This window comes from Rhinopithecus bieti, unplaced genomic scaffold (assembly GCF_001698545.2).
Source record: "Rhinopithecus bieti isolate Rb0 unplaced genomic scaffold, ASM169854v2 scaffold_41913, whole genome shotgun sequence".
In the NCBI taxonomy this organism is placed as follows: domain Eukaryota; kingdom Metazoa; phylum Chordata; class Mammalia; order Primates; family Cercopithecidae; genus Rhinopithecus; species Rhinopithecus bieti.
The window spans coordinates 277,026-303,104 of record NW_016818964.1 but is presented as its reverse complement, the minus strand read 5'-3'; the positions used below and the strand labels follow the sequence as shown (position 1 = coordinate 303,104).

Here is a 26,079-nt window from a genome sequence, read left to right as displayed (position 1 = left end):
ACCGTGCCTGGCCTCAAATAACATTTATTGAAGAAACTGTTCTTTCCCCATTATGTGTTTTTGGCATGTTTGTTGAAAACATGCATTACTGTTACTGTATTGAGCAACATTCCTTCTATACCTAATTTGTTGATAGTTATTTTTTATAATGAAGGAATGTTGAATTTTGTAAAAATTATGTGTTTTTGTATCTTCAAGTGTTTCTGTTTTTTTAAATCATACTTTATACTCCATGTTTTTTTTCTTTTTTTTTTCTGTTTATTTTTTCAACAGGAGCTTTTTGTCATCCTGTTCCAATCTAGAATGGTTACTCTCTAGCTTTGCTACCCTCTTGTCTTCACAGAATTTAACTGTCATCTGGGTTGTCTCCAATTCTCTCTGGGTTCCCTGTCTTTCGTTTTGCTGCAATTCCTTGGATAACTTCCCAAGAATAATTCATTGGATATAAATTTCTAAGTCCTAGTAGTAGCAATCAGATAATACAGTAAAAGTAGACTTGTAATTTTTAAAAAGGGATTTATTTGAAAGATAATGGGGTGCTTACAGACTCAGAGATTATGGATGAACCCAGTTCAGAAAACATAAAGGTTAGGCAGCTCCAGAGGGGGGTATAGCAAAAAGTACTTATTAATCTTAATTGGAATCTGCCACAAGAATCAACTTTCACTATCATCAGTCTTTTGATCACCATACTCAGGATTCCCACTCCAGGAAAGGGGACCCTACTTGTTCTGGCTTGGATCATATGCTTGCCACTTGGCTATGGAAAGGCAGTGTACCTTGATTAACAGTCCCACAAGACTACAAAAGGAGGGCAAGTCCCCCACAATAAAAAACTCACTGTCAAAGACTGGTGGAATGGATGCTGATCAGCCAGAATACAACATATGGTCATCATACTTTGCATGGGTAAAATGTCTTTATTTTGTTCTCATACTTTCTTTGATTATAGAATTATAGATTGAAATCATTTATTTTTCCTTTAGGATTCTGAAAGCATTGCTCACATTTTCTTCCACCATTCAATATTGCAGATAAGGACTCATGCCAGTCTGATTCTGTTCCTTTAGTAGGAACTTCTCTCTGGAAGTTTTTGAGAACCTTTATCCTTGTTCTGAAATTTCATCAGGTGTGACCTGGTATGAACTTTTTCTATTCTTCATGTTGGCATTGTTTAAATATTTTCAGTCTGTATACTTGTACTTTCTTTAGTTTGGGGAAGATGTTGGATTTTCTTTTCCTGTTGTCTTACTTACTACTTTTTCTCTGATACTTTTATCTTTTTCCTTATTTAATTGTGTTCTCTTGATGGTTTCCATTCTTCTCCTTCATGATCCTTATGTTTGTGGTCAAAACTATTTTCTTTTGGGCACCTTGATATTTAATCTTTATCTTATTTAATGAGATTATTTTGTCCTTTTCTTCCATTTCCTGAGTTTGGTCAACTCTCATTCCATATCTTCCTATTTGTTCTATGTCCTATTCTGAGTTATTTTGAACTAATTATTCAACGTGATTTTTAAAATATGAGTATTATTGGCCAGGCATGGTGGCTCACGCCTGTAATCCCAGCACTTTGGGAGGCCGAGGCGGGCAGATCACAAGGTAAGGAGATTGAGACCATCCTGGCTAACATGGTGAAACCCCGTCTCTACTAAAAATACAAAAAAAATATTAGCCGGGCGTGGTGGCGGGCACCTGTAGTCCCAGCTACTCTGGAGGCTGACAGGAGAATGGCGTGAACCTGGGAGGCGGAGTTTGCAGTAAGCCGAGATCACGCTACTGCACTCCAGCCTGGGCGACAGAGCAAGACTCCGTCTCAAACAAAAACAAAACAAAACAAAACAAAATAATATTATTAACGTACTTAATTCAAGTTGAAGTGTTGTGTCAGTTTTCTCTAGCTGGGTGTTGGTCTGTCACTCAGGCTGAAGTGCAGTGGGGTGATCATGACTCACTGCAGCTTCAAGCTCCTGGGCTCAAGCTATCTTCCTGCCTCAGCCTCCCAAGCAGCCAGGACTATAGGCATGCACCATGCCTGGCTGTTTTTTTTTGTTTTGTTTTTTTTGTTTTGTTTTTTTTTTTTTTTTTTGAGACGAAGTGTAGTGGTGCGATCTAGGCTCACTGCAACCTCCACCTCCTAAGTTCAAGTGATTCTTCTGCCTCAGCCTGCTAAGTAGCTGGGACTACAGGTGTGCACCACCACGCCCAGCTAATTTTTTGTATTTTTAGTAGAGATGGGGTTTCACCATGTTAGCCAAGATGATCTTGATCTCCTGACCTTGTAATCCACCCACCTCGGCCTCCCAAAGTGCTGGGATTGCAAGCGTGAGCCACCGCACCCGGTGGGCTAGGTTTTTCAATTGTTTTGTAGAGATGGACTCTTGCTATGTTGCCGGGACTGATCTTGGACTCAAGTGATCCTCCCACTTGAGTTCAAATGATCCACTTGAGCCCTCCCACTTGAGCCCTCCCACTTGAGGGCTCAAGTGATCCTCCCACCTGGACCTCCCAAAGTGCTGAGATTTGCAGGCATGAACCACTGTGCCCAACCTCATTTTCTACCCTCTAATAGCTTTGTATGATACTGTCTGTCATTTTGTGTTCTTTTTGGAATGCCAATTTTTTTTCTCTCTTGTTTTGGAGAAGCCTGAAGGTAAGGGGCAGAATTTGGGTGTATACCTAGGCTTCTTAATTCAAAGGCATCCTTTTCTGTTGTTACAGTAAAGTTCACTTTTATACATGGAAGTTTTGTGGGTGGAGTAGGTGTGTTTTCCCAGCTTCTGGTTCTCTTTTTTTTTCTGTAAGACCTTTAGTTTTTATTGCTTGCTTGCTTTTTTCTTCACCATAAAACATCCAAACATTTCTCCCCCTTCCAAAACATCTACCTCGCCTATAGAATGAGGCTTTCCTGAACCGCACAAAGATTTTCAAGGCAGTGTTCTAGTCCACCAGTGCTCAAACCCATTCTCAGTGTATTTTCTCTTTTAGGCAGAACTTCATTAGAGAAGATTTAATCTGGATTCCAGCGCTGCTCCACTGCTGCTGTCCTCTGTTCTTTTCCGCACAACCTCTACCCAACTTCACTTTGGTGTGGACTCTGGAGTTGGTCCCTCTGGTTTCATATGCTTCTTTTCCTACTTATATGCAAGTTAAAGTTGTTAGTAATCTCCACCTCCCAGTTGTGCTATGTGTTGTTTTATTAATTCTCCTCTTATTATAGGACTTTTAAAAGAATATATGGAGAAATTAAGTTTTAGGTGGCCACCATCTATCTTATATAAGGCTTACTTGCTTGCTTGCTTTCTCTCTCTCTGTCTCTCTCTCTCTCTCTCGTCTTTTTGAGACAGATCTTGTTCTGTCGCCTAAGCTGGAGTGCAATGCCATGATCTTGGCTCACTGCAACCTCTGCCTACTGGGTTCAAGTGATTCTCCTGCCCTTAGCCTAACAAGTAGCTGGGACTACAGCATGTGCCACCACGCCCAGCTAATTTTTGTATTTTTAGTACAGAAGGGTTTCACCATGTTGGCCAGGCTGGTCTCGAACTCCTGGCCTCAAGTTACCTGCCTGCCTTGGCCTCCCAAAGTGCTGGGATTTCAAGTGTGAGCCTGTACCCGGCCAGGTTTTTTATATTTATGAAAGAAAGAAAAGAAAGAAAGAGAGAGAGAGAGAGAGAGAGAGAGAGAGAGAGAGAGAGAGAGAGAAAGAGAGAGAGAAAGAAAGAAAGAAAGAAAGAAAGAGAGAAAGAAAGAAAGAAAGAAAGAAAGAAAAGAAAGAAAGAAAGAAAGAAAGAAAGAAAAGAAAGAAAAAGAAAGAAAGAAAAAAAAAGAAAGAAAGAAAGAAAGAAAGAAAGAAAGAAAGAAAGAAAGAAAGAAAGAAAGAAAGAAAGGAAAGAAAGAAAGAAAGAAAGAAAGAGGGAAAGAAAGAAAGGAAGAAAGAAAGAAAAGAAAGAAAGAAAGAAAGAAAGAAAGAAAAGAAAGAAAAGAAAGAAAGAAAGAAAAGTAAGAAAGAAAGAAAGAAAGAAAGAAAGGAAGAAAGGAAGAAAGGAAGAAAGGAAGGAAGGAAGAAGAAAAGAAAGAAGGAAGGAAGGAAGGAAGGAAGGAAGGAAGGAAGGAAGGAAGGAAGGAAGGAAGGGCCAAACTCCCAAAACTATGGCTTCTAACTACAATTTTCCAGTAAAAGGAAATGACTGAGTCCATGTCTAGGGCAGGAAATGTAGAAGGTGAACGTAGAGTATCTTGTCTTTTAAGGAAAGAAGGAAACTGTCAAAAATGACTAGGGTCATGTCAAAAAGACTCAAGTGAACTTTGGAAAGACCATACCTGTTAAAATTAGACACCTTGAGCATCAATAAGGATAATAACAATAATGATAGAAATACATTAAATATGTTTAAATGGAAACCTGTGAGTTCATAATGATACCAAAAATGAACTTTATTGGTTGCCTCTATGAGGATCCTAGGGAATCAATTCATTATTTTCAAAATGGTAAATGAAGGAAAAGAATGAAGCATTTGTCTCTTCTTAGGAATTGTACCTCTGAGTAACCAAATAGTTGATGAATGAAAAGTTATCTTTGTAAAAGTATTCCAGCTAATAAGTAAAGAAGAAATGAAAATACATCATCACTCTGCAGCCTCTAATGAATTTAATAGATTTAGGCAATAAATGATGGCTGCTACATCACAAAAAGAGAGCTAACCACACTTTAGATGCCTCCTGATGGAAGTACCCAACACCACCCATTAAGTGTTCTTGACAAAAAAATTAAACCTGCATCTGATCAAGCCTCTAAATCTACTTAACAATTTACAAAACAATATGATAAACTTATGATGTAAAAAGAGACCATAATGATGCACTCAGCAAAATCCAAACTGTGGGAAACACCTTACAACTAACTTCTTCTTTAATGAGTTTCAAGGAAAAAGCGAGAGAAAAAAAAATGATGGGGTGAAGGGGGAGGTGAAAAGAAAATTACTTATAGATTTTAACACCTCAGAGATGCATCAACCAGTGGCAAAGTTTGAACCTTATTGGATCGTGATTCATACAACTATAAAAAATTTTGTGAATGAGGTAACTGAGGAAATATAAACAGTCACTGGGTAGATATCTGGGACTTACTATTATTTTTAGGTGTGAAATAGTATTGTGGTTTTCTTTTCTTTAAAAAAAGTCATTTTCTCTTATAAATACATACTGAAATATATACAGTTGTCTAGGATATCTTCAAAATAATCCTGCAGGCTGGGTGTGGTGGCTCGTTCCTATAATCCCAGCACTTTGAGAGGTCAAGGCAGATGGATCACTTGAGGTCAGGAGTTTGAGACCAGCCTGACCAACATGGAGAAACTCCATCTTTACTAAAAATTAGCTGGATGTGGTGGCACATACCTGTAATCCCAGTTACTTGGGAGGCAGAGGCAAGAGAATCTCTTGAATTTAGGAGGCGGATGGTTTCAGTGAGCCGGGATCAGACCACTGCATTCCAGCCTGGGTGACAGAGCAACACTGCCTCAAAAAACAACGACAACCAAAAAACAAAATAATACTGGAGGAGGACGTGAGTGAAAGAGAGTATAGATGAAACAAAACCAAAGGTAGGCAATTATACAAAATAGAAGACAATAGTATTCTATTTTGTATTGTACTATAATATAATACATATCATATGTAATTCTACTTTTCCCCCAATGTTTGGCACATCCCATAATAAAAGGTCTTAAAACTGGGGTGATGTTAATCTTGGATGACTGAAACATCCTCGTTATCTTAGTCTTTGAACTTTTTGAGTGTTTAAAATTTCTCACATAAAAAGGATAAGAAGGCGGGGCACGGTGGCTCACGCCTATAATCCCAGCATTTTGGGAGGCCGAAGCATTCAGATTACCTGAGGTCAGGAGTTCACGACCAGCCTGGCCAACATGGAGAAACCCTGTCTTTACTAAAAATACAAAAATTAGCCGGGTGTGGTGGTGCACGCCTGTAGTCCCAGCTACTCAGGAGGCTGAGGCATGAGAATCACTTGCACCCGAGAGGCGGAGGTTGGGGTGAGCTGAGATTGCGTCATTGCACTCCGACCTGGATGACAGAGACAAGACTTCATTTCAAATAAATAAATAAATAAATAAAGATGAGAAAAATGTATAAATAAAATTGTTAAATGACAAATTGAGTTAAATATTTACGTTAAATATTGCAAGGGGTTATTTTACCATTTCACAAGTAAAACACTAAATTACCAGTAGGAAATGGTAACAACATGCCCGGATAATTTATAGAAGAAAAAATGTCAAACAAGCATATTTTTAAGTGTTCAGTTGCACCAATATTGAAAAATGTAAAACAAGATTTTTTAATGTATCAAATTATTTCAGATTATATCTAATTTTCACTGCTGGATTTCTGGAAAGCAATTTGTTAATATACATCCAAGAGTCTTAAACATGTTCATATCCTAAGGAACTACTTTTAAATGTAGGAAAATAATTTTGTTTAGGATTATTCATTACCACATTTTTCAAAAAAGAAGACACTGGAAATAGCACAATATTTTATGTTTAAGTAAATTAAGTACCATTATTTTTAGATCTACAACTGGGAAGACTTAAATAAAACACCTGAGTTACACGAGAAAATGGTCAGAATAACAATGACTGAAAGAAGGACGTATAAATGCAGAGGAAACAGATTCGAGAAATGTCAAGATGTCCACAGTGGTTATATCTGGTTGTTGATTTATGGGTAATTAATTTCTCTGTATTTGTTTTTATTTTTCACATGTAATAAGCACTGTTATAGCCAGCAAAAAATTACAAAAAAAGTCAAAGTCATCCTTTCAATCAGCCCATTCCCTTGCCCCCTATCCTCCTGACTAAACAGAAGCCTAGTGCATAATTTGTTTTTCAGGGAGAAGAACCCCTTTCATTCCACTGTTACAGATAAATCACCTACTGTGGGAGTAGTCATGGTACTCACATCAAAGTGTAATTCATCAGTGACTGTGACTGAAAGCAGATCCTTTACTCTTTCATAAGTGAGGAAACATCACATGGGGGCAAATGAGGAAAAGAAAACTAAGGGGTTGCTGGGGGAATATAAGGCAAATGTCAACTGCTTCATCATTCTTTTTAGAGCCTTCAATGTGTACCCTCAGCATTGCTCAGACTTTTTTTTAATGTGTAGCAGTGTTGCTATGGTAACTGAAAGCTACAGCTTCTTCCATTAAAGCTTTATCACCTTCCCTAGTGGGAAACGGAAAGAGAGCTCCGAGTTTCTGGGAACTGAGTCTTTATAAGGAGAGATATTTTGTTGTGTTTTGTGCACTATTTCAGGTTCTTCTTCAGGTCAAGGTCACCAGAAAGGGTGAGAGAGATATATTTCTCATGTGGGCTCTTCCAGGAATAGATTAAACCCAGACACCAGACATATTTCATGATATAAAGGTAAAGCAGGTTTTACATGGCCATGTGAAGGGACTTCTGAAGGACAACCCGAGTATAAAACAGGTTTTATTGCCATCATTATCAAAAAGTTATGTATCAGCCTCTATGACCATTCATGACTAGTCAGGCCGCTGGGTAAGACAGAAAGGTTCAACCTCAGCTCACTCGGTACTTAGTCAAAGGCAGCCTTAGTACGCACATACAACCACATTAAGGACAGTCACGCAACACGAATACGGAGGACAAACTGGCATGCCATTCAGTCTCACTGTCTCTGTGCATCCACAGCTCATTCCTAACTTTGTGTATTTGCTTGTCTTATTTACCTGTCAATAAGGCCTTCTCTATTTTTTTTAAGTCCCACTCTTCCTTCAAGACCCAGTTATGAAGCTTCTCCTCTTTGACAGATTGCCTCCTTTTAAACCTCATTGTATGCAGTTAGCATGAGCTTTTAGCATTTATGTTTTTCCCCAGGCATTCAGTGATCATATGATAATTGAAGTATTTTATAGATAACCATATGTAGGTTTCTGATCCTATCTAGATGAATGTTATATTAAAGATGGTAGGTTTGCAGAAACTCCACCTCTCATCAGTTTTTAAAGAGAGTGTCCTGTGGTGCTCTGAAAGAGGCAGTTAGTTGGAAATTCCAACTGCCTGTCCTTTAGATTTCTAAGCATGCTTCTGTACTTGGTAGCTGCTGATTGGCTGTTACCAAAGGTGACTAGAGTTGCTAAGCCAGTCAATAGGGAAAACTCAGCTCCTGACTTTGGATCTTTCTACTCAGTCTATATGGAAGAAAACTTAGACAAAATATAAAAAAGAAAAACATAACTAGTTGGGCATCTCCTAAAGAGGTAATTACAGTAAAAAATATTAAAATAAGGACTCTGCTAGAGTATGAATTTATAGTGTGATCACTATTCCATAGTAATGGAGTAACTACAAATGAACCAACTAGGGGAGGAGATAGGTTCCTTCAATGGGGCAATTCCCAATGTTTATTTGGTGCCAGAGAAGAGAAAATGCCCAGATATATGACTTGTATCCAATAATTATGTAAAACTTATAATAATTGCAAAGGAATGATAACTGGCGGTAATTTAACTGCTAAGTAGGTCAGTAGGGAAGTGTGATGAGGATAATGAAGTTGCTGCAGTGTATAGAGATATGGAATTCAGAGGTAATACCTGTCAAGTGCTTATTCCGTGTAGAATAACTGTTAGATATTTTAGGTATTTTCATTTAATTCTCACAACAACACTGTGAAGTGCCTGTTATATTCCATTTTACTGAATAGAATATGAACTCCAAGAAGTTAAATAGCTTGCTAAAAATCAAATATTTCGATGGACAGAGTTCATCTTAGGCTAAAGTCTATGTCTTTAATCATGAGCTGAAAGTTGAAAGAAGATAGTATCAAATAAGGAAACGTTGTAATATTGAAGGGAAAATAAGAAGAATGAGACTAGAGCTATGCCCCAAAGAGTTAAAGAAACCAGTAGGTAGCAGAAATTCTTGAGCTTGCAGGATGGCAGATAGCAAAGCTTACAGAACAAGCTTGCTGACATTAAAACCAGAATTTCCACCACATACTTCATACTAACTCTCTCGAATTTGTACAGGTGACCCATGAAGAGGCATAAAGATTCTAATAGTGGTGTTATGTCATTTAATTTCAATGTTTAGCAAAGTGATATAAGATTTTTCTGGTAAAAGCACTATTTTCAGAGTTTAACTGTGATAATGTCTCCACGTAATGTTAAATTCATTCTTACACCAAAGATATGCTTGAGCATTGCACCATGCTGATAGAATTTTAATCTACTATTTGTTTCCTCTTGCCTTGTGAAAACAAGTTGTTTTCTAAGATGATTTTTTAAAATTCACTAAAAACCTTCAGTTCTCCCCTGTTAATGTAGTGAGAATGAATTCAAAAATCAAACTGTTTGAGCTTTCTACTGTCAATTAAATGTATTTAATAAGCAAGTTAGTTTTGATGAAGGAAAAACACCAGTTACATTTAATTTACCCAGCAGTTGTCAGGAACTGCACAAAGATCTGAGATTCTATTCCACTTAGAGTTGGCAAGTTAGTCTGTTCCTGTTTTCTTGGATGCTGGCAAAAGACACAAGACTCCTAGGTCCAAGTAAAAGGACTTTATTACTAACAGCAAAAGCAGTAGTCAGAGTGTCCACACGTTGCTCGCTCTAGTACCCTCTGTCCCCAAAGTTCCTTAAGAGGTGAAATTCATCATGGATGCCATGTTAGTTTGCTAGGGCTGCCATAACAAAGGGCCATACACTGGGTGGCTTAAACAACAGAAATCTATTTTTTCACAGTTCTGGAAGCTAGAAATCTGAGATCAAGGTGTTGGTAGGGTTAATTCCTTCTGAGGGCCATGAGGAAGGATCTGTTCATGCCTCTCTCCTGAGTTTATAGGTGGCTGTCTTCTTCCTGTGTCTTCACTTCATCTTCCCTCTGAATGTCTTCCCTCTGTGTCTTCACTTCACCCTCCCTACGTCCAAATTTCCTCTTCTCTGAGGATACCAGTCCTATTAGATGAGGGCCCACCCGAATGACTTTATTTTCACTTCATCACCTCTTTAAAAATCCTGTATCTAAACATGATTGCCTTCTGAGGTATGGATGGTTAGGACTTCAACTTCAGAATTTTGGGGGTAGAAAATTGAGTCCATAACAGATGCTTATACACATAGTGGAGTGCATTACAGGAGAGTTACAGTGAGATTAGGCTATTCACCATGGAAACAAGCCTGCTGTTGTCCAGGATGCCTTACCTCATCCCTCAAGACTGATGGCTGCAAACACAAGCCTGAGATGAACAGCATCCAGGGCTTTGCATTCTTGGCACACTCAACGAGAATGTGCAGGGATACTCAGGACCATGTGAATTATCTTCCCCAAAAGCAATGTCGTCAAAATATTAGATTAAGTTACAGCTGTGTCATCCTCAGAGTCCTCATCAATTCAGGCTCTGTTTTACATAGCTGTGTAATTGATCTCACCTCTCTAAAAGTTACGTACGCTGAAGGAAAACCTGAGTCACATTTCTTTTTCTAGTTTGTAATAATTATATCTATAAATTTACCTTTAATACCAAGTAGGAAGTAAATTTAGAGCTTAGTCAACTGTTGTGTTGTCTGCTTTTGTCACATAGTGTGAAATATTAAGAATATTAAGTTGAGATTATTTCTTTACTACTTTGTAGTTGTTTATAGCAAAAGGAATTCAAAAATATGTTCAGAGTAATTGAAGAAAATAATTCTTATTTATTCCAACAGATGGAATTGCCACTTATATATGTTTCAGTTTTGCTTTTGAACATATTTGAATTTTCATCAGGAATAGTATATAATAAAGGTAAGTTTCAGACTGTCTTACTCTCTATTTCCTTCTCAGGAGTTCTTATTTGTGTCCCTTCCTTATTTACAGTAAAAAAAAAAAAATTTCTTTTAGTATTTCTTCTTTATCTTATCTTCCAACTGTTCCCCAATATTGTCAATTATACTCTGGTCTAGCGGCTTCTAATATCATTGTGAACCTATTGTTATCAAGTTGTGTACATGGAGACTTTTCTCTGGTTATAGTATTTTATCACTTTAAAGTCATAGAATATTTAAAGTTTAATTTTATACTTGCAAAACTTTATTTGAACAGACATTTTAAAATTATTTCCTCCATGAATGGTTGCATTGTTGTATGAATGCAAACAGAATTATAAGGCTAGTGGATTGAGGTTGAAAAGAGTTTTCTAAAAGTAACACACAGATTGAATTAGCCAGTAGGACTTTTATGGTTCTGAGAAAGGTACAGGGAAGGTACCTTTATCATGGGAGATTTGTCCTGCTTTAGGTGCACCTGCTGTTTCTTGATTACCTTTGGCTCAAAATAATCAATGTGACAAAGTGACATATTTTGATGTGGCATGCCCTCATCCCTTGAAGCAGCAGTGGTGGGGAGAGAGAGATGGAAAGCACTTTTGCTGCTTTTGTTTTCAACTTCATTGCTGTAAGGTCGTCCCTCTTACCTGCAAGGAACCCGCGGTGGATGCCTGAAACTGCAGAGAGTACCAAGCCCTATATATACTGTTTTTTCTTGTACATACATACCTATGATGAAGTTTAACTCATCAATTAGGCATAGTAAGAGATTAACAATAACTATTATTAAAATCAAACAAGTGGAACAATATACTGTAGTAAAAGTTATGTGAATGTGGTCTTTCTTCTCTGTCTCTAAATATCTTAGTACTCTGCTCACGCTTCTTGTGATGATGTGAGATGATACAATGCCTGTGTGATGAGATGAAGTAAGGTGAATGACATAGGCCTTGTGAGATGACTTTATTGAGTAAAATAAGATTACTTGAACACAAGCACTGTGTTACCGGGACAGTTGATCTGATAACCTAGGTAGTTGCTAAGTGACTAATAGGCAGGTAGCATATAGTATGGATATGCTGGACAAAGTGATAATTTACATCCTGGGTTGGATGGTGGAGGATGGCATGAGACTTTTTTTTTTTTTTTTTTTTTTTTTTTTTTTTTCCTGAGATGGAGTCTCACTCTGTCACCCAGGCTGGAGTACAGTGGTGTGATCTCGACTCACTGCAACCTCCGCCTCCGGGTTTAAGCAGTTCTCTGCCTCAGCCTCCCGAGTACCTGGGATTACAGATGCACACCACCATGCCCGGCTAATTTTTGTATTTTTAGTAGAGATGGGTTTCACCCATCTTGGCCAGGCTGGTCTTGAACTCCTGCCCTCGTCATTCACCTGCCTTGGCCTCCCAAAGTGCTGAGATTACAGGCGTGAGCCAGCGCACCTGGCCAATGGCATGAGATTTTATCACACTACTCAGAACAGTGCACAATGTAAAACTTATAAATTGCTTATTTCTGAAAGTTTCCACTTTATGTTTTTGGACTATGATTGGCTACAGGTAACTGAAACTGTGGAAAGTGAAATCACANTTTTTTTTTCCTGAGATGGAGTCTCACTCTGTCACCCAGGCTGGAGTACAGTGGTGTGATCTCGACTCACTGCAACCTCCGCCTCCGGGTTTAAGCAGTTCTCTGCCTCAGCCTCCCGAGTACCTGGGATTACAGATGCACACCACCATGCCCGGCTAATTTTGTATTTTAGTAGAGATGGGTTTCACCCATCTTGGCCAGGCTGGTCTTGAACTCCTGCCCTCGTCATTCACCTGCCTTGGCCTCCCAAAGTGCTGAGATTACAGGCGTGAGCCAGCGCACCTGGCCAATGGCATGAGATTTTATCACACTACTCAGAACAGTGCACAATGTAAAACTTATAAATTGCTTATTTCTGAAAGTTTCCACTTTATGTTTTTGGACTATGATTGGCTACAGGTAACTGAAACTGTGGAAAGTGAAATCACAGAAAAAGGGGGACTGTTGTGGTTGTATAACTGTGAATAGGGCAATGAATGAATTCATAAATGGCATTTTTTTCTATACATTTGTCCCACAGTGGATTTTTATTGTAGTCAGAGCAGGCATTTCATTGGTGGTTACACTTGTATGGTTTCCCTTTATATCATGATTCTTGTTAAAGAAGTCACATACTGTTGAAAATATAACTTCTCTGGCACATCTTTCCTTTAGAAGCTTGCAAAAGAGTAATTTTCTGTATTTTATTATTGTAACAGAATCTAGCAAACTCTATAATCTGAGAATTTCTAGGCAAAGGGGTCCGTGGAGGGAAAGTTAGAAAACTTGGAAATTGTTTCTCTATCTCTCCTCACAGTATCTCTGCCTCTGTTTTTGCCATCCAAGCCCAAAAGATTCTGTTGATATGAGTACATAATTCACAAAATGATACCAAAGTGCAGAGGACAAATCAAGTAGTTGCAATGAGACGAGTGTTAGAAAAAACTCTTTGGCCAGGTGCAGTGGCTCACACCTGTAATCCCAGCACTTTGGGAGGCCGAGACAGGAGGATACCTTGAGCCCAGAAGTTGGAGACCAGCCTGGGCAACATGGCAAAACCTTTTCTCTATAAAAAATACAAAATTTAGCCAGGTGTGGTGGTGCCCACCTGCAGTCCCAGCTACTCAGGAAGCTGAGGTGGGAGGATTGCTTGAGCCCCAGGAGGCAGAAGTTGCAGTGAGCCAAGACCACTCCACTACACTCCAGCCTGTGTGACAGAGCAAGACCCTATATCAAACAAACAAACAAACAAAAACAATTTCTATTTGAACTGGATCTTAAAATGTATTAAAATTTGAGGCAGAGAATGGAAGTAGAGAGAACCCCATGCATTTCAGAGGTGATGGATGAGGTTGTGTGCAGGGGAGACTGACAAAATGGATTTAACTATTGAAAGAGTGTGTAGGGGGATAAAGAGAGGATGGCCCTTAGAGCCAGAAACAACTTGGTTCCAGTCTGGCCCACTGTTGTTAGTTATATGAACTTTGAGCTTGATATCCTCTTCTTTAAAGAGGAGACAGTAATATATATGGCCCAAGGTATTGTGGGAATTTCATAAAATAACATCTAAATCCAGCTCAACCCATTTGAGCTTTAATGGCTCAAAGTATGTTATTCAAAGGAGTTAGTTTCCTTCTGTTTAGCCTCTCACCATTTAAGGAGTTTAATTCATGAGGTAAGGGTGTGTCAGTGAAGATTTTTAAACAGAGAAGTGATTTGGACTTCACAATCAAATTATAGCTTTAAAAAATGGGTCTGATAGCATTGTCAAGTATGGACAAAGTGATTGTGTAAGTTGAAAGTACTTTGAAAACTGTTTAACATTATAACCTCCAGAAATATTTGTATACTTTGCATATTTGTGATATTTGTAAAGATATGTTTACTTATAGAATTTCAATAAGCGCATCGCAATCATTACATTATACAAACAGAATGAGTAGCATTCAATTATAAATTAAATTTATTTTCACCTCCTATTTAAATCCAATCTTTGGCATGGTTCTTCCTCTGTCACTGGATGAATATTTGGGCCAGAACCAAGATTTTTTGGGTTACAATTGGATGATTCACACAGTTCTCCTAGAACGATAAACTCTGGGGAATATGAGGGACAGGAGAAATGGATCAGGGAGGGGCTAAGAAACTACCTGTTGGGCACTGTGCTCACTACCTGGGAGACAGATTCATTTGTACTCCAAAACTTAGTATACAAAATATACTTTTGTAACAAATCTGCACATGTTCCCCTTGAGCCAAAATCAGTTCTCTGAGCATTTGAAATTTTAAAACACTTTTGCATTGTAATTGTTGTAATTAAAATATCCAAGCCCATGTACAAGTCAAATTTAACTCTTATTTTATAATTGAAGTTTCTTCCCTGTTTCCTGTCTGGGCCTGTGCTGGTGGGAAGCCTATAGGTGAGGAAGAAAGGCTAAGATCAACTTTCCCTTCTCTCCACCTAGTGTTTAGATTCCTTTTCATTGTCTCATCAACTTTAGGTTTTGACCCTTCCTGCTCCAGCGTTGTAGAAAGGGAGGGAGATGTGGGAGGGAATAGCACAGTTCTGCCCTAACTGGTTCTGAGGGGACCATCTGACATTTGCACTTTCAAGTTCCAGCAGATGTGTAAAGCTGACCCTTGATCTGTGGGCACTTGAATGAGTCCTTCATAGCCCCTTCCCCTCCCTCACATTACCGGGAATCTCTTATCCGCAGTTCTTCTAACAAAGGCAAAAACTTCTTCATTCCCACTGGTCACTTATTTCTTTGTCTATGCCTTCAAATACTTTTTGCTGACAGCCAGTTGCCGCTCAGAGAGACCTTTGAGGACAGGAACCTAGATGACCCTAAGTTAGTATTTTTTCACCAGTGACCTATATCTGGATCACAGGAAGCATTCATCCATCTTTTGCCCCAGTAAATTTTGGTTGTGCAGGACTCTTAATGAAATGGGAGAGTTCCCTGGCCCCTCTTGCAGGACATACAGGGGTGTGGCTGTTCTGGCACTCAAACCCCTTATGGGATGGGGACCATGCAGATGGGCAAGTGCAGAAGCCGGACGAGCATGCCTGGGCTCTGGCTCCATGGCAGCATCCACGGGTGGGAGCAAGCCTGTGACTCCTGAAGCCCAAGTGGGTGTGTGTTACAGTGTGCCCTCTTAGCCTTGCTGTCCATGGGCCGTTTAAGTGTTAACCAGCTCAGTGCCTTCTTGGTACCCAGGTTCTTGTCTGACATCCAGGAATAATCAGTTTGCGCATGGACTTGAAGGATGAATGCAGGGGTTTTATTGAATGTCCTGAGGTGGCTGTCAGCAGGATAGATGGCGAGCTAGAAGGGGAATGGTGTGGGAAGATGATCTTCTCCTGGATTTGGGCCTCTCCGACCATCCCCAGCAGAACTCGTCTTGGCATTTAGACGCTCCTTCTCTTCTCTTTGCTATTCTTCTGCTCTTCTGTTCATCTCCTTGCTTGTCTACTTGTCTGCTCTGAGGCCTGGGGTCTGGGATTTATATGGGTATAGGATAGGGGGCGTGGTGGGCTGATAGGCAACTTTTGGACATGAAAACAGAAATGCCTGTTTTCATTAGGGCTGTGGGTTTCCAGGCTTGAGGATGGGGCCTTTGCCTCTTCTACCCAGTATTTCTGTCTCCTGTCTGTATCGTTAACATACCCATCTCTTTCTCAACAAACCATATCCTGTTCTGTCCACCAAATCATCTCTTACCTTCTAGATTTTCTAAGTAGGAGTCTGAGTTTGCGCCCCAAACTGCAGGGATACATGTTACTTTTTTAGTGTGCCCATCAGACCATCTTGCCTCAGACACAAGGTAAATAAGTAGAAGGGGTCCTCCTCCCAACATCTTCATTCAGTACCTCTCTATCAAAACACAAATTCTCTCTGCAGTCACCAATTCTGGATCCTTCTATACCCTCCAGGTGAGGCGCTGAAGTGTCAAGAACTGGTTTTTGTCTACCTCTAAAACTTTTGTGTCATGGTCTAGCATGAGTTATATTAGTGCTTCAGCCAAACCTTCCCTTTTTAAACATGCCTGATAGCGTATGTGTAAAAGAAAACAAGGGGAAATTTTGAATTTTACCTAAAGTGAATTTAAAATGTACAATTATAATTCTTATTCGTTAAAATATTTTGTCATTTTAGAAACATGGTACTTTTATGGACAGTCTTCTATCAGTGATCTAATATATATATATTTTATTATTTAGGTGATACAGAGAAACGCTTTGCATGTTCTAGCAAAGGGTTCCCTCAAGAGACTGAAATAATCAAGTTATTTCTTTTCTCAGGAAACTTGGTAAGGTCCGCTGATAGCATGTGTTATAACCCTTCACGTTCCTTTAAAGTCCATGTGTAAAACCAATAGCACTGTATTCCTTCCAAATACCCTCTACAACATTCAGATTTGGGGAGGAAAATTCTATATAAATAATAATTTTTTCTGTCTTTGCTAGTGTATGTCTACTTGGAGCAGGTAAAATACTTCACTACTTCACTTAGCCATAGAGTATCCTGGGTGTTTTTGCTTTTATTCTTTCTTTTTTAAAATGATGCCTCCTCCCTCCACTTTTAGTGGAGTTGATTTGGCCTTTTGAAGTCTGACAGATGTAGCCTATTAGAGAAGGAAAGCTACCTCACATGACCTTGAAAATCTGTCTTGCCTTTCTATAACAAGTACCACACTGAAGTTGTCATTTTGGGTAAGGAATGATATGATCCTTTGATTCAAAGAATGGGAGACTTTTTAAAAACACACACAACAGAGTAAAATAAAGCATGCTATCAAGATCATGCAGCAAATACAAAAATATACGTTAATAAAAAATGCACAGATTGTCTAAAATCTATGATAAATATAATAAAACAAAGAAAAAGACTCCATGAGAACAAATTTATTCCTAAGCCTGCTTTGACTTAGGCCACAATTTCCTCTTGATATGCTTAAGTATGTATTTAAGCTTTATATATACAACTATTGAGAAGTGTATGCTCTCTGAGCCAAAAATGCATTTCTGATTTGTTGTTATATGTTATGGAAAAAGAATGGGCTTTGGAAGAAGATGGACTTTCATAGCTGGGGTCCAGTCTTGGTTCTGCCATTTGTGGTCTGTGTGTCCTGGGGCAGGTTACCTAAACTCTCTGACCCTCAGTTCTTCTTCTAAAATGGGAATTATAACCTACTTTTTGGATAGTTGTAGTACAGTAGTTCTAGCAGCAGTAGTATTAGAAGTGATAGCTAACATTTATAAAGTGTCTATGTGTATCAGGCATTTTAAAAAAAATGTTTAATATTCATTATGACATTTAATCTACACATTTAATCTTATTTGAGGAAAGTACTATTGTTTCTTTTTTTGCTAATAGCCCTGTTAAAAATTGTACTGCCTTCCCAAACTCCTGCACTGTCAACCTCCCTTCCCTGCTTCGTTCTTATAATGTATTCTATATTCATTTCATTTTTTCTATCTTTTCCTTCATTCTCTACCAATCCATCCACCAATCTCTCCATCCAGTTTGTCTCCCTGCCAATCTCCATTAGAATGTTAATTCCACAGGGGCAAAGGGTTCTGTCTGTTTTATTCACATCTGCATTCCCAGCACCATTCATAGGAAGGGCTCAATAGATGTTTTTGGAATGAATGTATTTCCCCATTTTTTAGATTAGGGAAACTAAAACTCAGATAAGGAACTTGCGCAAAGCTATCTTAAGTACTAGGAGAACTAATTGAAATAAAGCTCTTGGTATCTGTCTCTTGTTAGTTTTCAGTAAAATTCACCGTTCCTGATGGCTACATTTTCATATACCTTCTCAAAACTAGGAAATATCCAATAAAGATGCAGTAAAATGAGGTTTGCTTTATACAGTTGCTTCTTTTTTATTTAGACACAAAATAACAATTTTAATAAAATTAGAACTTCTATTTGTGATAACATATTGCTTTGAGTCTATGTTTACTACATGTAATAATAATGACCATTTCTATGATAGAAAAGATTATTATAAAGATGAAACCTTTATGATGCCAGCATAATAGGTTACTGAGTTCTGAAAGTGTAATTTTATAAATAGATTTTTTTTTCTAACTAGAAACTGGAATTACTAATCACTTTTAGATCAACTAACTTGTGTCTCTGCAGCAAGTGGTTATTAGTTGTTGTTTTTTTTTCTTTCTCTTTCCTAAAGAAAATCCAGTGTTTCTTCCAAACTGAAAATGAAATTGCATCAAAAGGAATGCTAAGTGTGTTCACATCAGGAGGACTGGCTCCCAGCTTGGGAATCATTAATAGTACATATAATGGCATCTTCCACTTCAATTTAACGTTGGTAATTACATTTTATCTTATTCTGTGATATGTTATTAACAAGAAGCATACTCTTCCTTATAGGATGTATTTTTTAAAAATAGGTAGCTGAGTAATATTACATCTATGTATGTGTTAAGCCCAATGATAGTGTTACATTTTTTGCTTTAAACAGTCATATATTTTTAAATAAATTAAAGAAGAAGAAATACTTATTTGTACCCTTTACCTACATGTTTATTATTTATACTGTTCCTCATTCTTTCCTGTAGATATAAGTTGCCATCTGATGTCAATTTCTTTTAGCATTTCTTACAGTGCAGAACTGCTGGCAAATAATTCTCTGGGTTTTTTTCCTCCTAAAAATGTCTTTATTTCACCTCTTTTTTGGCAACAACTTTATTAAGATATAATTCCACACAATTCACTCATTTAAAATGTGCACTTAAATGGTTTTTAGTATGTTCATAGAGTTGTGCAACCATCACTACTAATTCCAGAATACCTTAGTCACTCCAAAAGTGATGAAAGTGAGAGTCTATAACTATTAGCAGTCACTCCCAATCCCCCCTCCACTCCCCAGCCCTAGACAACCACTAATCTTTCTGTTTCGATAGATTTTCTAACTCTGAACATTTTATGTAAATGAAGCATATATATGTAGTGTTCATGACTGGCTTCTTTCAATTAGAATATGTTTCAGCTAGCATAATATGGTCAAATAATATCACATTGTATAAATACCACATTTTGTTTATCCATTTATCAGTTGATGAACTTTTGGGCTGTTGCCACTTTTTGGCTCTTACGAGTAGTGCTGCTGTGAATATTTGTGTGAAAATTTTTCTGTGGAAATGTGTTTTCATTTTCTTAGCTACATGGCGAGGGATGGAATTATTGGATCATATGATAACTCCATGTTTGACCTTTTGAGGAAATGCCAGACTGTTTTCTAAAGTGGTTGTACTGTTTTACATTCTCACCAGCAGCTTGTTAGAATTCCAATTTCTTTTCTTTCTTTCTTTTTGTTTAGAGACAGGGTCTTGCTGTATTGCCCAGGCTGGATTTCCTGGGCTAAAGTGCCCAGAAATTCTGCCTAAACCTTCTGAGTAGCCAGGACTACAAGTGCAATACCACCACACCTGGGTTAGGGTTCCCATTTCTCCACATCCTCACCAATGCTAGTTTTTATTTGTCTTTTTAAAAATAACCATCCTAGTAGGTATAAAGTGCTATCTCATTATAATTTTGATTTTAATTTCCCTAATGACTAATGATGTTGAGTATCTTTTTGTGTACTTAGTAGGCCCTTGAATATGTTCTTTGGGGAAATATCTATTCAAATTATTTGCTGAGTTTTAGTTGGGGTATTTGTCTTTTTGATTTGTAAAAGTTCTGTATAAATTCTAGATACAAGTCTCTTATCAGACATATGATTTGCAAATATTTTCTCTCATTCTATGCATTGTCTTTTCACTTTCTTGATAGTGTCCTTTGATACACAAAAGTTTTTCTTAATGAAGTCTGCTGTATCTATTTTTTCTCTTGTTGCTCGTGCTTTTGGTGTCATGTGTAGAAAACCATTGCCTGACTCAAGGTTATGAAATTTTACCCCACATGTTTTCTTCTAGGAGGTTGATAATTTACCTTTTACATTTAGATCTTGGATCCATTTTGAGTTCATTTTTGTATTTGATGTGAGATAGGGGTCCTTACTCATTCTTTGGCATATGGATATCCAGCTGTCCTAGCATGACTTGTAGAAAAGACTATTATTCTTCTTCTATTGAATTGTTTTGGCACTTTTGTTGAAAATAAGTTGACCATAAATGGGACAGTTTATTTCTAGATTCTCTATTTTATTGCATTATCCACATGTCTATCTTTATACTGGTATCATATTGTTTTGATATTGTTGCTTTGTACTACAGTTTGAAATCAGGAAGCATCAATCTTCTAACTTTGTTCTTCTTTTTCAAGATTATTTGTGCTAGTCTGAGTTACCATATGAATTTTAGGATAAGCTTGGCAATTTCTATAAAGTAGCCATCTGGGATTCTGATAAGGACTATACTGAATCCATACATATATTTGGGTAGTATTGCCATTTTACTAATATTAAGTCTTCCAATCTATGAACATGGATGTCTCTCCATTTATTTAGATCTTTAATTTCTTTCAACAATGTTTTATGTTTTCAGAATATAAGTTTTACACTTCTTTTGCTAAATTTATTTTTAATATTTTATTCTTTTTTACGTTGTAAAGGGAATTGCTTTCTTAATCTTATTTTCAGATTGTTCACTGCAAGTACATAGAAATATAATAATTGATTTTTATATGTTGATCTAGTATCCTGCAGCCTTGCTAAACTTGTCTGTAAGATCTAATAGGTTTTTAGCGGTCAACTGAAATTTTGAAGCATAGTTTTGTCAAATATAAAATTTCTGGTTGACTTCACTTTCTTTCAGCATTTTGAAAATTTTATTCTAATGTCATCAGACACCTTTGCTTCTGAATGAGAAATCAGCTGTTAATTTTATGATTGTCTCCTGTATGTAATATGTTATTTTTCTCTGGATGCTTTTAAGATTTTTCTCTTTGGATTTACCCAAGTAAGGTTCCCTGGGCTTCTTGAATTGTAAGTTTAGCAAATTTGGAACGTTTCCGGCCATTATTTCTTCAAAAATGAATTGTACCACAGGTCTCTAATATCTTACCTGTGATTTTGGCAGCTGAAATTGCTACTCAATTCTTTTAGCTTGCACTGCTAGTTTTTTCAAACTGGTCTTCTGGGGGTGTCCTTTGCATGTTTATTGCCCAAGAATTTGGTCACAGTTTATATTTAAATCTCAGAGATTACCGTTCTTGCAGTTTCCTTATTCCTGGAATTTTCCTCTTAATATCCCAAATGCTCTGTCAACTTCAAGCTCTGTCTCTGACATGTCATGCCAGTAAGTACTTCAACTTTGTGCTACCGAAGCTTGGCTGTATAGAGTTCCACTGCGTGGCTATATTATACACAACTGATGAATATTTTCATTATTTCCAATGTTCAGCCATTACAGTGATGCAAAATTATTCTTGAACACATTTTATTTCACACATATGTGAGCATAATGTAGGAAAAATTCCTAACAGTGAAATTTCTAGGTAAAAGGTATATGCATTGGATGTTTTGTTTAATTCTCTTTTAAAAGCTAGCGTAGAATGTGACATGTTGTTATTAATGTTGTAAAACATTGTTTTCTGATGTCTTCTTTATTCAAGTTCAGTGATCGGATTTTCTGGTTGGTTGATATTCCTAGAGAAAACATCACACAAAACACAGGTAAGAGTGATCTGAGTTAATTCTTTTACCCCGGGTCTGGATTTATCAAATAAAAGAACAAAAGAATTTATTATCTTAAAATGATTTGTTGTCTCATGTAAATCTCCCATGTGATATTTGGGACATACTTACTAAAAATTATCTGTGGTTTATCTGAATTTTAAATTTAACTGGGATACTGTATTTTATCTGACAGTCCTATTATAGGTAGATTGTTTTGACATATACAACGTTTATGTTATCCTTTATTTAAAATAAACTCATTTCTTAGAACTTGGAAATTGTAGTATTAATATGGGTACTAATTTATTTTACTGAAGATGAATCATTAATTTTAATATGTTATAAGCTGTACATATGATGTATTATTTTATTATGGAATCTACTATTAAGTATTTTGTGGCAGTGTAGCATCATATGCTACTGTATATACCTAGGTGAAAAGAGGAGAAAAGTCGAATTCCAGGAACTGTGAGTATTGATCTAGTGAACTAACCTAGTAGATCTCTAGGCATGAGACACATTCCCAGAGGTTAAAAATGGTGGAAGGTTTGTTGTTTTAATATGATAGGTACATTAAACAAAACCAACTTGACTCCACTTAAGGAAAAAGAAGAAATTTATTTTAGTCATAGACCCCAAAGACAAAAATGTGCCATCTTATAAGAAGGAATTAGAAATAAGAAATGGAAAACCATCAAGAACTGAGGGAATACTTTCACCCTGTTTGTCTGTCTTATCTGTATTTTCTATAAATTTACATTTATTTTTCTTTTTTGTAGACAGGCTTTCTAAAGTGGCCTCATTACAGTTGAATTTTATGTATCTTTCTTATGGGTCAGCCCAATTCCAAATTCCCAGGACAGTATCTGCAGTTGACTCATTGTTGATCCAGCATCCACCTGTGTACCAAGCAAATATGGATTGGGAGAGTGGGATGGGGGAAACATACAGGCCAACCCCTCCTGGTACTGAAGTAAAGGACATTCCAAACTGTGTCCTATAGAATGAAAGCAAGGCAAGGTGAGGGTAAGTTAGAGATGACGGAAAAGATTCTATAAATAAAAATGTGTCAAAGATAAAGGTCTGCAATAGATGCTCCAGTGCCATAACATCTGGCATAGATTGTGTCACTATCTTTACCCTTTACTCAAATTTTTTTCAAATTAATTTTCTTATTGGAGCTATGTGTGATTTTTAAAGGAATTTATCTTGAAAATTGTACTCTTATTTTTGATGTAGCCTAACTCTTATTAATATAATGATAGAGTGTTATTCCAGAAGCTTAGCACAATATTGACATTCATTTGACCATCGAAGAAGTGAAGATCACATGTTATTTTTACTTCTACTCTTTATTTACAAACTTTAATTTTAGAAAAGCATTGATTCTAAAGTCACCCAGACAGGAACAAATATGATATGAGAACTTAAGGATTTTAGAAAAAGACAAAATTAGCTCTTCCTCTCCTGATACAACTCCCTGGACTGAGTAAAAAGAAATATCGTTGTGCTAGTACTGTAATAGGAGAGGCTGGTTTATGTAGATAGTAATATGCTAAAAATCAGAGAAAAAATGTTCAGAGGTAAGGAGATCATATTCATTTACTTTTTTCTCTTTAATCACCTTATTTACTGCTATGGCATGAATTTGAGTATTATGAGTATATGTAAAATCTTGGGAATATATTTGAGTGTATGTAAAATCTTGGAAAAGTAGGTTAGGCAACATCAACAACAAAGGTAGTAAAATAGTCATTGTAGTGGCAGTAGAAATAGCAGGCAGCATTTATTGAATTCTTATTATATGTCAGCACTGCTCTAAACGCTCTACGTTAGTTCATTTATTCCTAACTATGTGGTAGATACTGTTAGTATCTTCATTTTCAGATGATTTAACTGAGGCCCATGGAGTTGTATAGAAATTTAGAGATAACTAGGTGGTGAAAGCAGTTTGAAGTATGAACTACAAACTGTTGTTGAAAGTAAACAGCACCTCCTTGATTTACACTACATGATTTGCTCCTTTTCTTTTCATTTTAAAATAAGGTATAATTTGCATTCTATGAAACATATCCTTTTTGGTGTCCAGTTCTATGGGTTTTGATAAATGTTTACAATTGCGTAATCACTGCAGTGAAGACATAGACAGTTGCCTCAGGCAATAAAATCACTCCACCCATAATTAACCCCTCTCCATCTCCCAGGCCCTGGCAACCACTGTTTTGTTCTCTGTTCCTGTTGTTTTGTCTATTCCAGGGGCATATAAATGGAATCATAAACTATACAGCCTTTGAATCTGGCTTCTTTCACTTAGCTAATTCATTGGAGATTTGTCTATGTTATAGTTTCTCTAGTGTTCTCATTGGGTAGTATTTTTTGGTGTGAATAGTTAATTTTGTTGAAGGGCATTTGGGCGTTTCCAGTTTTTGACAATTATGAATAAAGGTACTGCAAACAATCTCATACATTTTTTTGTGTGAACATACATTTTTGTTGCATTTAGCTAATACCAAGTAGTAGGATTACTGTGTTGTATGGTAAGTGTAACCTTAACTTTATAAGAAAAACTGTCAAACGATTTCCCAGACTGGCTTTATCATTTTGCGTTCTGACCACCAGGTGATCTGCATACATCCCAGAATGTAGTATATGTGTGTATGTGTGTATGCTTGTAAATATGTATGGGTAGACATAGTTTTAAAATTTTTAGCCATTCTAAAAAAAGCGTAGTGGCATTTAATTATGTGTTTTTTTTGTTTGTTTGTTTGTTTGGGGTTTTCTGAGACGAAATCTCGCTCTGTCACCCAGGCTGAAGTGCAGTGGCGCCATCTCGGCTCACTGCAGCCTCCGCCTCCTGGATTCAAGTGATTCTCCTGCCTCAGCCTCCTGAATAGCCAGGATTATAGATATGCACCACTAGGCCCGGCTAATTTTTTGTATTTTTAGTAGAAACAGGTTTCCGCCATGTTGACCAGGCTGGTCTCAGGTGATCCACCAACCTCGGCCTCCCAAAGTGCTGGGATTACAGGCGTGAGCCACCGTGCCTGGTCTAATTGTGGTTTTCATTTGCATTTTTCTAACAGCGGACATTGAGCATCTTGCTTTTGTGCTTATTTGCCATTTGGTTTAGTATCTGTTCAAATGTTTTACAAGTTTATTATATATTCTGGATACGGGTGTTATTAGATATGATTTGCAGATATTTTCTCCCCGTCTGGGGCTTGTCTTTTCATCTCTTAAGAGTATCTCTTGAAGATCAGAATTTTCAATTTTGCTAAAGGCTAATTTATCAGCTTTTTATTTTATGGATGGTACTTTTGACATCACAGCTAAGAAATCTTTGCCTAACCTAAGTTCACAAAGATATTCTCCTACATTTGCTTCTAGAAGTTTACACTTCTAGCTTTTGTATTTAGGTCTATGATTTATTTCGAGTTAATTTTTGTAAGTTATATGGGCCAATGTTAATTTTTTGGAATTTGGATATCTAATTATTCCAGTACCATTGTTGTGAAAACTTTTTATCTCCATTGAATTGCTATTTCTGGACTGTATCCTTTCACCAATACCACACTGTCTTGATTATTTTAGCTTTATAATAGGTCTTATAAGTAATGTTAGTCCTTCAATGTTGATCTTCTTTTTCAAAATTGTTTTGGTTATTATAGTTCTTTTGCCTTTCTATGTAAATTTTAGAATCAACTTGTTTACTTCTACAAAATCCTGCAGTGATTTTAATTTTGTATTGCATTGAATCTATAGATCAGTTTAGGGAGAGTCAATATTTTTTTTTTTTTTTTTTTTTTTTTTGAGATGGAGTCTTGCTCTTATTGCCCAGGCTGGAGGGCAGTGGCATGATCTTGGCTCACCACAACCTCCACCTCCCAAGTTCAAGCGATTCTCCTGCCTCAGCCTCCCTGGTAGCTGGGATTACAGGCGCCTACCACCATGCCTGGCTAATTTTTTTTGTATTTTTAGTAGAGATGGGGTTTCGCCATGTT

General features: G+C 37.2%; 1 protein-coding gene across 3 annotated transcripts in view; it reads left to right on the top strand.

The window, feature by feature from the left end:
• Window positions 1–26,079, top strand: part of CATSPERB (catsper channel auxiliary subunit beta) — a 196,331-nt gene that overhangs the window by 30,505 nt on the left and 139,747 nt on the right. Inside the window, exons 1-6 of one of the 3 annotated variants that reach the window (XM_017857907.1) lie at window positions 5,469–5,606; window positions 6,596–6,750; window positions 10,757–10,835; window positions 16,650–16,738; window positions 18,626–18,766; window positions 22,015–22,075. In XM_017857907.1, the coding sequence (XP_017713396.1) occupies window positions 6,682–6,750; window positions 10,757–10,835; window positions 16,650–16,738; window positions 18,626–18,766; window positions 22,015–22,075 (439 nt within the window). In that variant the 5' untranslated portion in view covers window positions 5,469–5,606; window positions 6,596–6,681. Of the gene's footprint in view, window positions 1–5,468; window positions 5,607–6,595; window positions 6,751–8,224; window positions 8,309–10,756; window positions 10,836–16,649; window positions 16,739–18,625; window positions 18,767–22,014; window positions 22,076–26,079 lie in introns of those variants that run through there. The other 2 variants (XM_017857906.1, XM_017857908.1) reach the window with 2 other exon arrangements.